General features: G+C 48.6%; 1 protein-coding gene across 1 annotated transcript; it reads right to left on the bottom strand.

Annotated features, from left to right (window-relative positions):
- Positions 1-2910: 2910 nt before the first annotated feature.
- On the bottom strand, positions 2911-6950 carry MLNR (motilin receptor). Its single transcript, XM_057707635.1, has 2 exons — positions 5908-6950; positions 2911-5162 (listed from the first exon to the last, which is right to left on the bottom strand). Exons 1-2 carry the CDS (start codon positions 6812-6814, stop codon positions 4792-4794), a joined length of 1278 nt encoding a protein of 425 aa, XP_057563618.1. The 5' UTR covers positions 6815-6950; the 3' UTR covers positions 2911-4791.
- Between the last annotated feature and the right edge of the window lie 5476 nt (positions 6951-12426).

The following is a 12426-nucleotide window of genomic DNA, read 5'->3' as shown; positions in this document are numbered from 1 at the left end:
GGGGCCTGACAGTCTGCATGTTAACAAGATGCCAGGTAATGCTAATGCCACAGGTCTGTGGCTCACACTTTCTGTAGCAACAGTCTCCCGTAGGGGTTTCCAAACGGTGGTCCTCAGACCATCAGAGCCAGCATCATCGGGGAACCTGAAAGAAATGCACATTCTCGGGACCCACCCCAGACCCACTGAATCAGGAATTCTGGGGGTGGGGCCCGGCAACCTGTGTTTTAACTCTCCCTCCAGGTGGTTCTCATGCGTGACAAAGTTTGGGGACTACTGCTCTAGAGAATTAGAGAGGGGACTAAAGCCTGAGGGACGGGAGCTAATAATCACTGTAAGGACAAAGTAATGAATTATTGTAGAAGTAAGACAGAAACAAAGATCAGGTGTAGCTCTCCGTATGTTCCAGTTATGAACAGGTATAACCATTATAGTAATATTAAGACACCACAACTTTGAAAACTACAGGGTTTCAAAAAATTTTGTTTAAAATTTTTTTTATCCCTGTGTCATAAGTGGTAGGAATTATTGGAACATATTTGAGACTTGCACACTTGCTGCAAAGCTGAGGGAAAGGAGGTGTCACACTGGACCTTTTCTGCTATGGGCCTGCCTGAGCCGGGATGGGGCACAAAGGTACAGATGCAGGAAAATAAGGCAGGGGTGCCTGGCACTGGGGATTGAGGGTAAGGAAAGGGACACTCCCTGTTCTGAGGCCACAAGGGTGCTGGAGTCTTGGTGATGGGAGGTGCTGAACCTGGTTGTGTTACTGGTTCAGTGTCACCACGCTACCCCACAAGTGCCCTATGCCTGGGTTACAGAACATACCTTGTCCCAACTGACCTCCCAGGCTCAGCCTCCCCAGAGGCTGCTTGGTTTGCTTTGCAGGCTCCAACTCCTGATCACACCAGTGCCCTTGCCTCCCTCCTTTCTTCTTCCTCAGAGCTCCATCCTCTACTCCCTTCAGTGCCCACTCACCATATGTGCCATTTTCGCTCCTGTCCTGTACTTTCCCTTGAGCTGACCAGTGGCTCAGAATGGACATCCCAGTCATTTGCTTACTCAGCCTCCATCTCTGTCCACCCATTGGGGTGAAGATCCCTATCCAGTTGAGTTCAACACATGTTGTCTACCTGTGCAGGAGGTGCCAAGGGGAATGAAACATAGTCTGCCCTTAGGCAGCAAGTTACAAACTCTGGGAATCAGCCCTTGTGATGTGACAGACTAAGTGCCATGAAAAAGATACACATAGAGTATCGCCCATCTGCCCACACTCAGCTCTCCTGGTCCATCTGGCACTTTTAGCCCTTATTATACAAGCATCTGCTAATCTTTCAAAAGTGTGTGTGTTGTTTTCATAAGAAGGTGGTGAGTAGAGCCTGCCTCTATCACCTCCTTGTAGCTTGCACAGAGTGAAGGACATGCTGAGTGACTGCCACAAAGGATGCTGCCCACAGAGCACATGCCTCTAAATGACAAAAGTTCCTGTGCTCCCAGGATTGGGGATGCTGATTTTAGAAGGCTGCTCAGAGCTGACTAGGTTCTTTGTAATATTTAGAGGTCCAAATCTTTAGAAAGTTGGCTCACAATTGAAAATTGCCTCATAGCTACGTTTAGGAAAAGTCTTTTATTAAAGTCCCACTTAAAACACTTGACTTGTATAATCACTAACAGTGTGTGAAAGTTTCCACATACTAGCAAATGTTACTGTTAATATGAGTAGAAATGGCAGAAGAGGCCATGTTCAGTGTTTCAAACTTCATCAACACATTGCTCTCATGTCCCCTGGAGGACCTTGTACCGGGGCTCCTGGGTACTTGGAGGTGCTGTGAAACTGCTTCAGAAGTGGAAAAGTCTCCTATAGAAAAGGGAAGGGAAGTTGTGTAGATGACACTAACCTGAAATTCTGCAGGCCCATCCAATGTGAGTGCTTTTATCAGCCTGTGAGCTGAGTCTGTGGTTAGTCTAGATGATACAATCACACATTTCAAGGCAAAAAAGGCCATTAAAAAGTTGATTTTGACAACATGACATGGACTAATGTTCCTAGAGTATTTTGGCATATACGTCTAGCACTTAGCAGTTGCTTGGTGAATATTTGTGAAGTGAATGAATGAAACACAAACCCTTGCCCAAGGTTGGTTCCTCACCTAAAAAAAGTGGCCTGGCCTGCAAAAGGAGCTCAAAGAGAGCCCTGGAGGGACCCAGCACACATCTCCATCCAGGGGAAGTGAGAAGTGCCAGTCACAGCGTCCAGGATACCATCCCTGGGGCGGAGGGAGGCCCAGGACTGAAACCACAGCTCGGCCGTCCCTCTCCAGTGGTCCCTGACTTGGCCACCACAAGTCTTCCCAGGACACCCCTCCCCTTTATAGCCAGTTGTCAACACCAGAGGACACTTTCTGTCGTGGTAGGGAACAATTTTAGAACTTAGAACATCTTTTCAAATATTTTTGACCATGACCAACAATGAGAATACATTTTATTTTATGAACCATGAAAGACAGCAACCAATATGTAATTGAAACAAAAGTTTCACAACACAACAGTTAGTCTTACTACATGTGATGCACTGATTATTCTATTTGCATCCCTATAAGGAAACACATGACACACTCCACTCATCTCACAATCCACTAACAGGTGAGATCACCATTTTTTTTTTATTTATTTTTTTTTTTATTTTTATTTTTAGGGCACACAGGCTTAGTTGCTCCGTGGCATGTGGGATCTTCCTGGAGCTGGGATCGAACCCGTGACCTCTGCATTGGCAGGCGGATTCTTAACCACTGCGCCACCTAGGAAGCCCGAGATCACCATTTTGAAAACAGGTGCACAGCAATCCACAGGAGGGATGGAATTCAGATACTCCCATCTCAGGGACCCAGCAGCAGGGAAGGGTGATCCTCCTCCCACCCACACCTGGGAACACACGTAGGTCACAGGAAGGTGATATAAATCCCTCTTTTCTAGAATCTGAACAAGAAAGCTCAAAGGAGAGGTCTTTGCTTCTGTACTTAAAATATTATACTATAACATATCAGTAAGGTTCTTTGCCATGATTTTCCACAGGGAAGAAGCTGCATCAGACTGCCCCAGAGAGGAACTCCTGTGAGAAGAAAGACTATGTGATTGCATCTCCAGCATGTCCTCACTTAGTGCCACCAAGCAGGGGGGTGGCCATGGCACAAGGCTGGAACCTGCACTGTGAGAACATCAGTGTCCCCAACAACTTTTCAGAGCCTCTGATGTGATATTTTGTGTTGTGACTCTTGAGAAGGTGGATACAGCATGCAGTGTTTTTCTACTATATTTGACCACAGAATCCTTTTTTTAAATACTCCCCCCAAATCTGCAGAACACAGTTTAGGGACTGCTGCACCAAGTGACGGCTATCTGCTTCTTCCACTAGTTGGAAGAAACACAGTGTAGATGGGAGGCTTCTTTGCTCCTGCGTCAGTTTAGGACAGGGCTGGGGTATTAGGACACTTCAAGGGGACTTGAAGGCATCACTGTACATAGATAATCACATGAAAAAGCAACAGGACCTTGTCAGCATGTGGAGAGGACCCTTGTTTACAGAGTCACAGTTTGTAGTTTACAACTGGGCGAGTTGTATCCTGTCTACCTCCAGGGGGCGCCATTCATAAGACTCTGGTGTGGCTCAGGCCCTTTGGAGTTCATCGAGGCAGCAGCAGTCCTCTAAAAACAGGTTCATGTTTTAAACTATAAAAAACCAAAACAAAGTTACAGAGTTGTTGGTCAGAATGTCCAGCACAGTCTCTCTCACCCTTGACTACATCCATTGACTTCTGTGTTTTTTCCGTGAGTGCAGCTTCTCTGGGTGGGAGTGGGTAAGGCTCTTAAGAGTTTAGACTCAGACCAGAGACTTGGTTCCATCACTACTTATCCCATCAAGCTGAGGAAAATAAGGCGCATTAAAGTTCTTAACAATGTGATCAGCAGTCACTTTGTGGAAGCCATGTCCTGCTGTAGCTCCCTGCCCTGAGGCTTCAGTGACCAGGTTCTGAAAGAGGGTATTGTGCCTAAACTTAATGATTTGCTCTGAGCGTGAGAGAGGTGGGACCCCTGAACACTGGACTCTACCCAGAATTTCTTTCACTTGTTTCTAAACATTTTTTGTTGCCATATATAAGCATTTAGTAATAAAAGAGAGTTTCTTGGATCAAAACTTTCATTATCCTTGCTTACTATGATTACTAAGCCAGACTCTGAAATTAGGCTATAAAGCAGGAAGTTTACATGCAACTTTTAAAAACTATGGACATTTTGTAGTTTAAAATTTTTAATAAATTTTTCACCTTTTCAAAGTTGTCAAAAAACAATAACAAAACCCCTCTCATTATCCTGGATTCCTTGTAGATGAACCATCACATTTATATCCAAAATATAAAAAAAAATACACCTCTGACCTCACAGGTGACAAATTTTATGGCAGCATCTCTCTGGATTACTTGTTAACCAGAAAATGAGTGGTCATATTTCCCAAGAGTAGGAGAATGAGGACTTACAAAACCTCCCCAGAGCACACTTTGTGATGTGGGATTTCAGGAGGATAAAATGAATGTCCCCGAGGAGGTACATGAAAGGAAAACCAGAGAGATTGGTACAGTTACATTTCATGCCTTTGTTAAAAAAAAAAAAAAGTCATGCTAAGTTGCTGACCAACTTGCAAAACCTCAACCACTCTTTCTAATTCTCCCAAACAGCATTGGTTTCCCCCTCGCGGTTTTCTCCCTCGCGGTTTTCTCCCTACAGCCCTGTTTTCCCTTAAGTCCCAGAGCTGTGGGAAGAGGCACCGTGTTTGGCTGTGCTGGTTGCTGAAGTCTGTACGTTAGCGCTGGTCTCGGTGCAGCCAGCCATGTGTCCTCCAGGGTCCCCTTCAGCCTCCTTGCTTCTACAGAAACCTGTCTGTTTGGGACGTCTGGCCAGCAGCAGGTTCCAGGCTGCTGCCCTATACTTCTTTGAAATGAGGTTGTACAGGATGGGGTTGATGGATGCGCTCAGATAGAAAAGTTGCAGAGCAACAATGTTAAAGTACTGAGAGAAGTACATCATCCGGGAATCTTTGGTATTTATGTAAATGATTCTGCCAACGTGGAAAGGCAACCAGCAAACTATAAACGCCAGAACCACCACCACTGCAAAACAAGACACAGCACCAGAATTAACTAAAGCCTCTGAAAACAAATAATGGTCCCCAGGAAGCCATCTGAAGTAATGTAACAGCAAAATAAAACTCTTGCCTAGCCAAATCCCCACCCCCGAAAAACTACCCGGTTGCAGACAGCATCGATATTTGCTTTAAAAGTGAACATTCGGCTCATACATGTACTGTCAAGGCCGGACATAAACCAGAAGGAGCAGTTTCTACTAACAAGCTGTTTTGGCAGGCTTCCTTCCACAAACCCACTCCAGAAACATGTTCCCTGTTTTCCATTGAAGAGAATTCTGCAACAAGTCGGCACAATCTTTATTTATTTTCTGATATGGGCATGATTCACTTTAGTCTTCAGGGTAACATAACACTTTATCTTAACGTGATCTACCCCGTCTTCTCCAGGGTTCTGTAATTCCACATCTGCAGCATCTAACAGAGACAGGCAGTTGGCTTAAGACCCTGCAATTATCCATCCTGGATCAGGCCAGCTCGCTGATCACAGCGGCTTTGGAAAATTGCTATTTACAGGACCCGGGTATCCCACCCTCAGGGGGTTGCTGGGGTGACCCAGATCTCCTGGAGGACGGGAGATGGTTTTCTCTGGAGACTGCAGGGACAAGCAGGTGGTGGCTGGGGTGGAACGACAAAAGGAAACGTGGCCAGAAGAGGCGTCGAGGGCTGGGAGACCAGGGGTTGGGTTGGGGAACAGAGGCGGCGTCACTTACGCAGGACGCGGACCGTCTGCCGGTGGCCCTTCTCCCGGCCGCAGGTGGCCGGGCCTCGCAGCGGCCCGCGGCTCCTCCACAGCTCCCGCCCGATGAGCCCGTAGAGGACGCTGAGGCACAGGAAGGGCAGGAAGAAGTAGGCAGTGGTGACCCACAGCATGACGCGCAGCGCGCCCAGCTGCGCCGGGCTCGGCCGGCACTCCCGGCTGAACAGCGCCGCGGCCGCCGCCGCCTCGGGCCCCGACGGCGGGGACAGCGGTGGCGCCCGCGAGGACCCGAGGGGTGGAGGTGGCGGGGAGGCGCAGGGCGAGGGGGCGAGTTGCGCGGTGCCGTTAAGGTCCTGGACCGTGTCGCGGCCGGGGTCCTGCTCGACGCCCACCAGAAAAAAGAAGGGCCCGGCGGAGAGCAGCGCCACGGCCCAGAGCCCCGCGATGAGCGCGCGGACGCGGCGCCGGGTGACGAGGACGCGGGCCCGGAGCGGGCGACAGATGGCGAGGTAGCGCTCGACGCTGAGCGCCGTCATGTGCAGCAGCGTGGCGTAGGTGCAGCCCTCGCCCACGTAGAGCGAGAGGCGGCAGAGCAGCGACCCGAACACCCAGGGCCGGGAGCGCCAGAGGCGGTACAGGTCGAAGGGGAGCCCCAGCAGGATGAGCAGGTCGGACACGGCCATGCTTCCCAGGTACAAGTTGCTGGTGGTCCGCATGTCGCGGTGGCGCCCGATCAGCAGCACCGTCACCACGTTGCCGCTCACCCCGACGGCGAACAGGCCCAGGCACACGGCGGTCACCGGCACCAGCGCCCCCAGGGGGAAGGGCGAGCAACGGCGCTCGTCGCACGGCAGCAGCTCGGCCCACGGCAGCTCGCCCGCGCCCTCCGAGCCGTCGCTGCGGTTCTCGGGGCTGCCCATGGGCGCGCCGCGCGGGCTTCCTCTGCGCCGCCGCGCCCCCGGGCTGGGCCGGGAGCCGAGCGCCTGGCCCCGCGGAGGGCGGCGCCAAGCCCCTGCCGCCCGCACGGCCTGAGCCCGGCTGCACCGCGCGCGGGAACACGGCTCTGCAGGGTCCGCTCGGAGGGCTGCGGAGCGGGCGGCGGGCGGCCCCGCCCCCGGCCACCGCCAGGCCCGCCCCGGCCCCGCTCCCAGGCCGGCGGTGTTCCGCGCATTCCAGGCCTTTCCCTCCCCACAGCGGACAAGCCCTGCCCCGACGCGGGAGGCGATTTCTGAACTCCAGCGAGCTGGTTACTGGACCCAGAGGAGCCGCCTGGGCGCTTTTGTAGGTCGGGACCTCAGCTGGTGGCTGCGGCTTGACGGTTCGGGAAGGTGTAGCAATACTAATAATAAGAGAGGAGCTCGCTCCAGAATCTAGAGCCCCTCCGGGTTCTGGTCGTGGCTCTACAACCGAGTCATCTCGGATCAGTCCCAGCCTCGCCCAGCCATTTCTCTGGTAAATTTTCAAGTGGTGATGGAGTTGACCAAGTAAATTCACCGATCTCTTATGGCTGTGAAATCCACAGACATGACCATGTCTACTCATTGTAAAGAACAAGGCTTTAGTATTTACGTTTACATCTGAGTACTTAAACGTGTGCTATTTTGTTCCTGTGTACAAAATATGTTATAAATTTAATAGAGTATTGGCCACCACCAGAAAGAACTAAAATTCTGGGGCAAAGACTAAAAACTGATTTATGAGTCAATTCATTGTGGTCTTAATGACAACAGCTGACACAGAGCTCCTGATGTGTTTGGTGCTGTGCTTTCCATTTAATCTTCAAGTCCTTAGAACTGAGTTCTTTCTCTCTTCTTGGATGGATGCTCCTCTAGCGGTTTTTCCATCCATCCAACTGTGATTTAAATCCTCAATTTCTTTTCCCAAGGTTCCCTTCTTCTTTCTGGAACTGAAAGCAGGCTTTGCTGTAGTGCCTTGCTTCCCCCGCTCCCCACAGTTCTCTCTCACAAGCAGAGCCATGGGCTTGGAGGAAGGGTACCGTCACCTTGCTCATCATTGCTGTTCCCAGCTCTCCTGAAACCTACCTCTGAATCTAACTTCCTCACACTCTGTCCTCTCCAGCCCCCTTCCCCATTACTCACCCTCATTCTTGAGAATTTGGTGGCTGACCTTCACTCTCTCAAACACTCCTGATAAAATTCACACCCCTACACAATTCCTCTGCTTCTCCTTTCTGTCAATGGTTTTGTCCTCCACCCATCTTAGGCAGCAGCTCCTGCGGACATCCCTTACACCTTATCATTACAGGGCCTGGGAGTTCTCTTTCATCTCAATTTTATTCCAAATTCTGACCTCCACTCCCTATCTTTCAAACTCACTTTCCCTAATACCTCAACTCCTGCAATCCTTCACCTGCACTGGGACCTGCATTTGGCTTCTCCTCCTACATTTTCCTTATCCCTCACCTGCCTAAAGTCCACATTTCCCCACTTTAACGGATTTAAACTCTGAGAGCAATACTAATTGCCCCCAGGAAAACACCCTCAATTCCCATGCTCTTTTCTCTATTGTCATACTTGTCTCCTTGACCAGAGCACGACCATAACCCTAGCTGGAACCCTCTGCCTACTCTGTGCAGGCTCCCAAGTAGCTTGAGTTGTTTTGCTTGAAATTCACAACTTTTAGCTGGGCACTTAGTTTTCTCCCACCGTCCTTATACTTACCCTATTTAATTTGCTCTCTTGCGCTCCAGACCACTTTCTTGTACACCCTTCTTTCTCTTTAATCCCCAAGACCTCCTCCCCATCCTCACTCTCAGGTGGTGACCTTGCACTCCAATTCCTGGAAAGAATAGAAACAGTTGCAAGAGAACTATGTGTTCCCATCACCGTACCCACTCCCCTCATCCACCCCCTGGAGAGATGAATGAGTGGATGGTACTTGTACCTGAAGTCAACTCTGCCCCCTCAGCATTTCATTCACCTCCCCAAAATTCTAGAAGTCACTCTAGGAATTCTCTCTTATTTGTTTGTTTATTTATTTATTGGCTGTGTTGGGTCTTCATTGTTGCGCACGGGCTTTTCTTTAGTTGTGGCGAGTGGGAGCTGCTCTTCATTGCAGTGTGCAGGCTTCTCAGTGCAGTGGCTTCTCTTGTTGCTGAGCACAGGCTCTAGGCACTCGGGCTTCAGTAGATGCAGCATGTGAGCTCAGTAGTTGTGATGCTCCGGCTTAGTTGCACCACCGCCCGTGGGATCTTTCTGGAGCAGGGATCGAACCCATGTCCCCTGTACTGGCAGGCAGATTCTTAACCACTGCACCACAGGGGAAGCCCTCTCCTCTCTCTCTTGCATCATCAGATTTTCTCCCTCTTCTGGATCATTTCCATGTTTTCAGTAAAACCTAAAAGAGTTTCTGCGTTCACCGTCTCCACTTTCCCTCCCTCCCTCCCTCCTCCTCCTAAGCATTGGAAATGTAATTTCTCCATCTCTAGTTGATCTGAACTTTCCTTGGACTCTCACTTACTGGGTAGCAAGAAACAATTCTCTAGCCTGAGTAAAGCATTGTCCAGTTGGATGAATTAAACAGCTCCTCTGGGTACTGAGTGTTCAGTCCTCTTGGATAACATCCTCTCCTCTCCAATGGCTTTCTCCTCCTGCCCCATCTTTCCCTAAGGGGGCCCAGCTGGGTGGGGAGGGAATGTCAGGTGGCTTAAAGGCCCTTAGGAAACTAGGAGGGAACTCAGACAGTGTCTTCACCACTAGGCTCACTAGTGCCCACTGTATCCTGTCTGACTATTCTGTACTACACACCCTCCATTCAGACACTCCCTGCTCTGCTGTATTTTCTCTATATAGCTTATTACCAACTGACCTACTGTTGAGTTTACTTAGCTATTTGTTTGTTATCTGCCCCCCCCAATCTCCCCACATCACGTGCTCCAGAAGGCAGGCTTTAATCTTTAATCCTTCCCTAGTGCCTGGTACAAAGTGAGAATTTAATAAATGTTGGTTAACTCAGGGTCCAAACTAGCCCCCATCTAGTTCTTTCTCTGGCCAAATCTTATGCTTTCTGGCCCTTATGCCATCGCCCCTGCTGTTGGCTCTCCTTCCATCTCTTTTTCTCAAGAGCCCATCTCATTTGCCCTTTAAGGACACCCAAAATGTTACCCTTCTAGGTAAAGCTTCCCAAGACCCTCCGCTGGATGTAAGTGTCATCTCTGATGCTCCCAGAGCCCTTGTTACCTCCCGACACCCCTGACATGTGGGGTTGAGGCATCACTGAGCAGATGCTTGCCGCTCAACTCTGCCTCCCCGTGGAGCTGCCCTAGGCTGCAGCCTCTTGCACTTGCACAGGTGCCTGGGGGCGGGGCCACAGTAACCCAGCCTGGTCCTCAGAGGAGAGGTTCTGCAGCTCAGCTCTAATAGGGAGGAGCCTTTGTATTCTATTAGAAGTTAATCACTGAAGGGATGCTGCCTATTAGCCTAAATTATAGGTAATGGCCCATCTCTGGGAACCCTGCCTCCCAGGTAATGAGCATTAAGCTAAAACACCTTTGTTTGGCTCTCAGGAACCATCCTGACCAGGCCCACCTGTGAATGACTGCAGGGAAGAGAAATTTACACATCCCCTCTGGAGGCTGACGGGAACCAGGAAGTGTTTGACTTTACTCCCTCCCCTTTTAGTCAAAAAGAAGCCTGAATTCTAACTCAGGCAAGATGGTTCACTATCTTCTTGGTCTGCTGGCTTTCTGAATATTTATTGGCCTGCTGTGTGGCGAGCAGTACCAGCCTAGACTTGGTAACAAACTTTGGCACAGCCAGCCAGAAGCCTTGCTCCTTATGGCTAGCTGGCCCACTTTGGAGAATTTTCAGATAAGGCCCTAGCAGCTGTCGGGACCACTTGTCTTGAGGATCTTCCCTTCAAAATTCCCCCAGCGCTTGGCAGCTGGAGCAAGGAATCAACGTTTGGGAGCTGACGGGCTTCTTACGGTAGGGTAAGTTGCTCCGGTGTGTACAGCCAGAAACTTTATTTCTTCTCCATTTGGAGCTTTTCCTCCAGAATAAGCCAATTTGTTTTGTATTTGAGTGGGAGAGAGTTGTTGGACATTTACCCCAATTTGTGAACCAGTTCGTTTGTTTCTTTGGACTACAGCAATTGTGTCTGCAGTTTGTGTTTTGTTTTTATTTTTTAAATTATTATTATTATTAATTTTAAATTTTTTGGCTGTGTTGGGTCTTTGCTCCTACACACGGGTTTTCTCTAGTGGCGAGCGGGGGCTACTCTTTGTTGTAGTGCGCAAGCTTCTCAGTGTGGTGGCTTCTCTTGTTGCAGAGCACAGGCTCTAGGCACGCAGGCTTCAATAGTTGTGGCACCTGGGCTCAGTAGTTGTGGCATGTGGGCTTAGTTGCTTCGTGGCATGTGGGATCTTCCTGGACCAGGGATTGAACCTGTGTCCCCCACATTAGCAGGCAGATTCTTAACCACTGCACTACCAGGGAAGTCCCTTGAAATTCTGTCTTTAAAAATGAGGAATGTTTCAACTGTCCCTAAAGAAAGTCCTCTGAGGTGGATTTTGAATAAGTGATCTGATTACAGCTGTGAACCCGTGGGCGAGAGGAAGATGGTATCTTACTGAAACAGTGTGTGCCGCAGTACTTGTTAGGATCTCCACAAGGGGTTAGGCGGTTATCTTGGGGACCGTGTGCACCATGTACTGCTATCTTTGCTGTGTTAATTATGTCATTTATGGTCTTCTGTGTCATTGGTATATGTAAAACCCCAAGACCAATCTTGAGGGTTTATTTAGGATTTTCTGTTTGTCCTTTGGGTTTTTTGTTTCATTTTGAATGGTTTTGGCTGCAAAACCATTTACAGCCAAATCACTTTTGTGGTATTTAAAACTTTTTACTAATATCAAATAGAAGAAAGGAACAGAAAACAAAACAAAACCTGTCTGTTCTTATCCAAGATTGGGAGGTTCCCAGGAAGAAGAGAAAGGTTCCACTTGGTTCCTAAAATCACCAAAAGCTACAAATAGAAATAGAAGTGTTTTTTCCATAAATATTAGTAAAAGAGGGTTTAGATAGATGACCTTGATTTGTCCCATCTGCCAGAAACCCAGTTTGAATACAACCTCTTTTGTAACTGCTGGATTTTATATTGTTGTACCTGATTCATGGCTGAAATTTTGCAATGGGAACTGTGAGGTCCCTGTGTTTGTGTGTTTGTATGTGTTATAGATGTGTGGCATTGCCAAAATTAACTTGTAAAAGAGCTCTATTTAATTGGCTTAAAGGAAATTAAGCACTTATATAAATATTCAAATATAAAAAACCAGTCAGAGTGAATTTTAGGTTCATGTGATCTAGGAAATATTCAGTATATTTTTTTAATGGAGAAAGATTGAGATTTATTTCAGATAATGTTTTATTTTTTTAAAGTGTACAATTTGATTTTTTTTTATTAGTAATGTATATATGACAATCCCAATTTCCCAATTCATCCCACCCCAACCCCCCCACCCCCTGCCCCCATTTTGGTGTCCATATGTTCTCTACATCTGTGTTTCTATTTC

The sequence above is a fragment of the Hippopotamus amphibius genome, chromosome 14, assembly GCF_030028045.1.
Source record: "Hippopotamus amphibius kiboko isolate mHipAmp2 chromosome 14, mHipAmp2.hap2, whole genome shotgun sequence".
Classification (NCBI taxonomy): Eukaryota; Metazoa; Chordata; class Mammalia; order Artiodactyla; family Hippopotamidae; genus Hippopotamus; species Hippopotamus amphibius.
Note: the sequence above shows the minus strand (reverse complement) of the source record. Positions and strands in the feature narration are given on the sequence as shown.

Coding starts and splice junctions, on each gene's coding strand:
- MLNR (XM_057707635.1), bottom strand. CDS start 6,814: ATGGGCAGCCCCGAGAACCGCAGCGACGGCTCGGAGGGCGCGGGCGAG. Junction 5,163..5,907: donor GCAGACGGTCCGCGTCCTGC/GTAAGTGACGCC, acceptor CTTGTTTTGCAG/TGGTGGTGGTTCTGGCGTTT.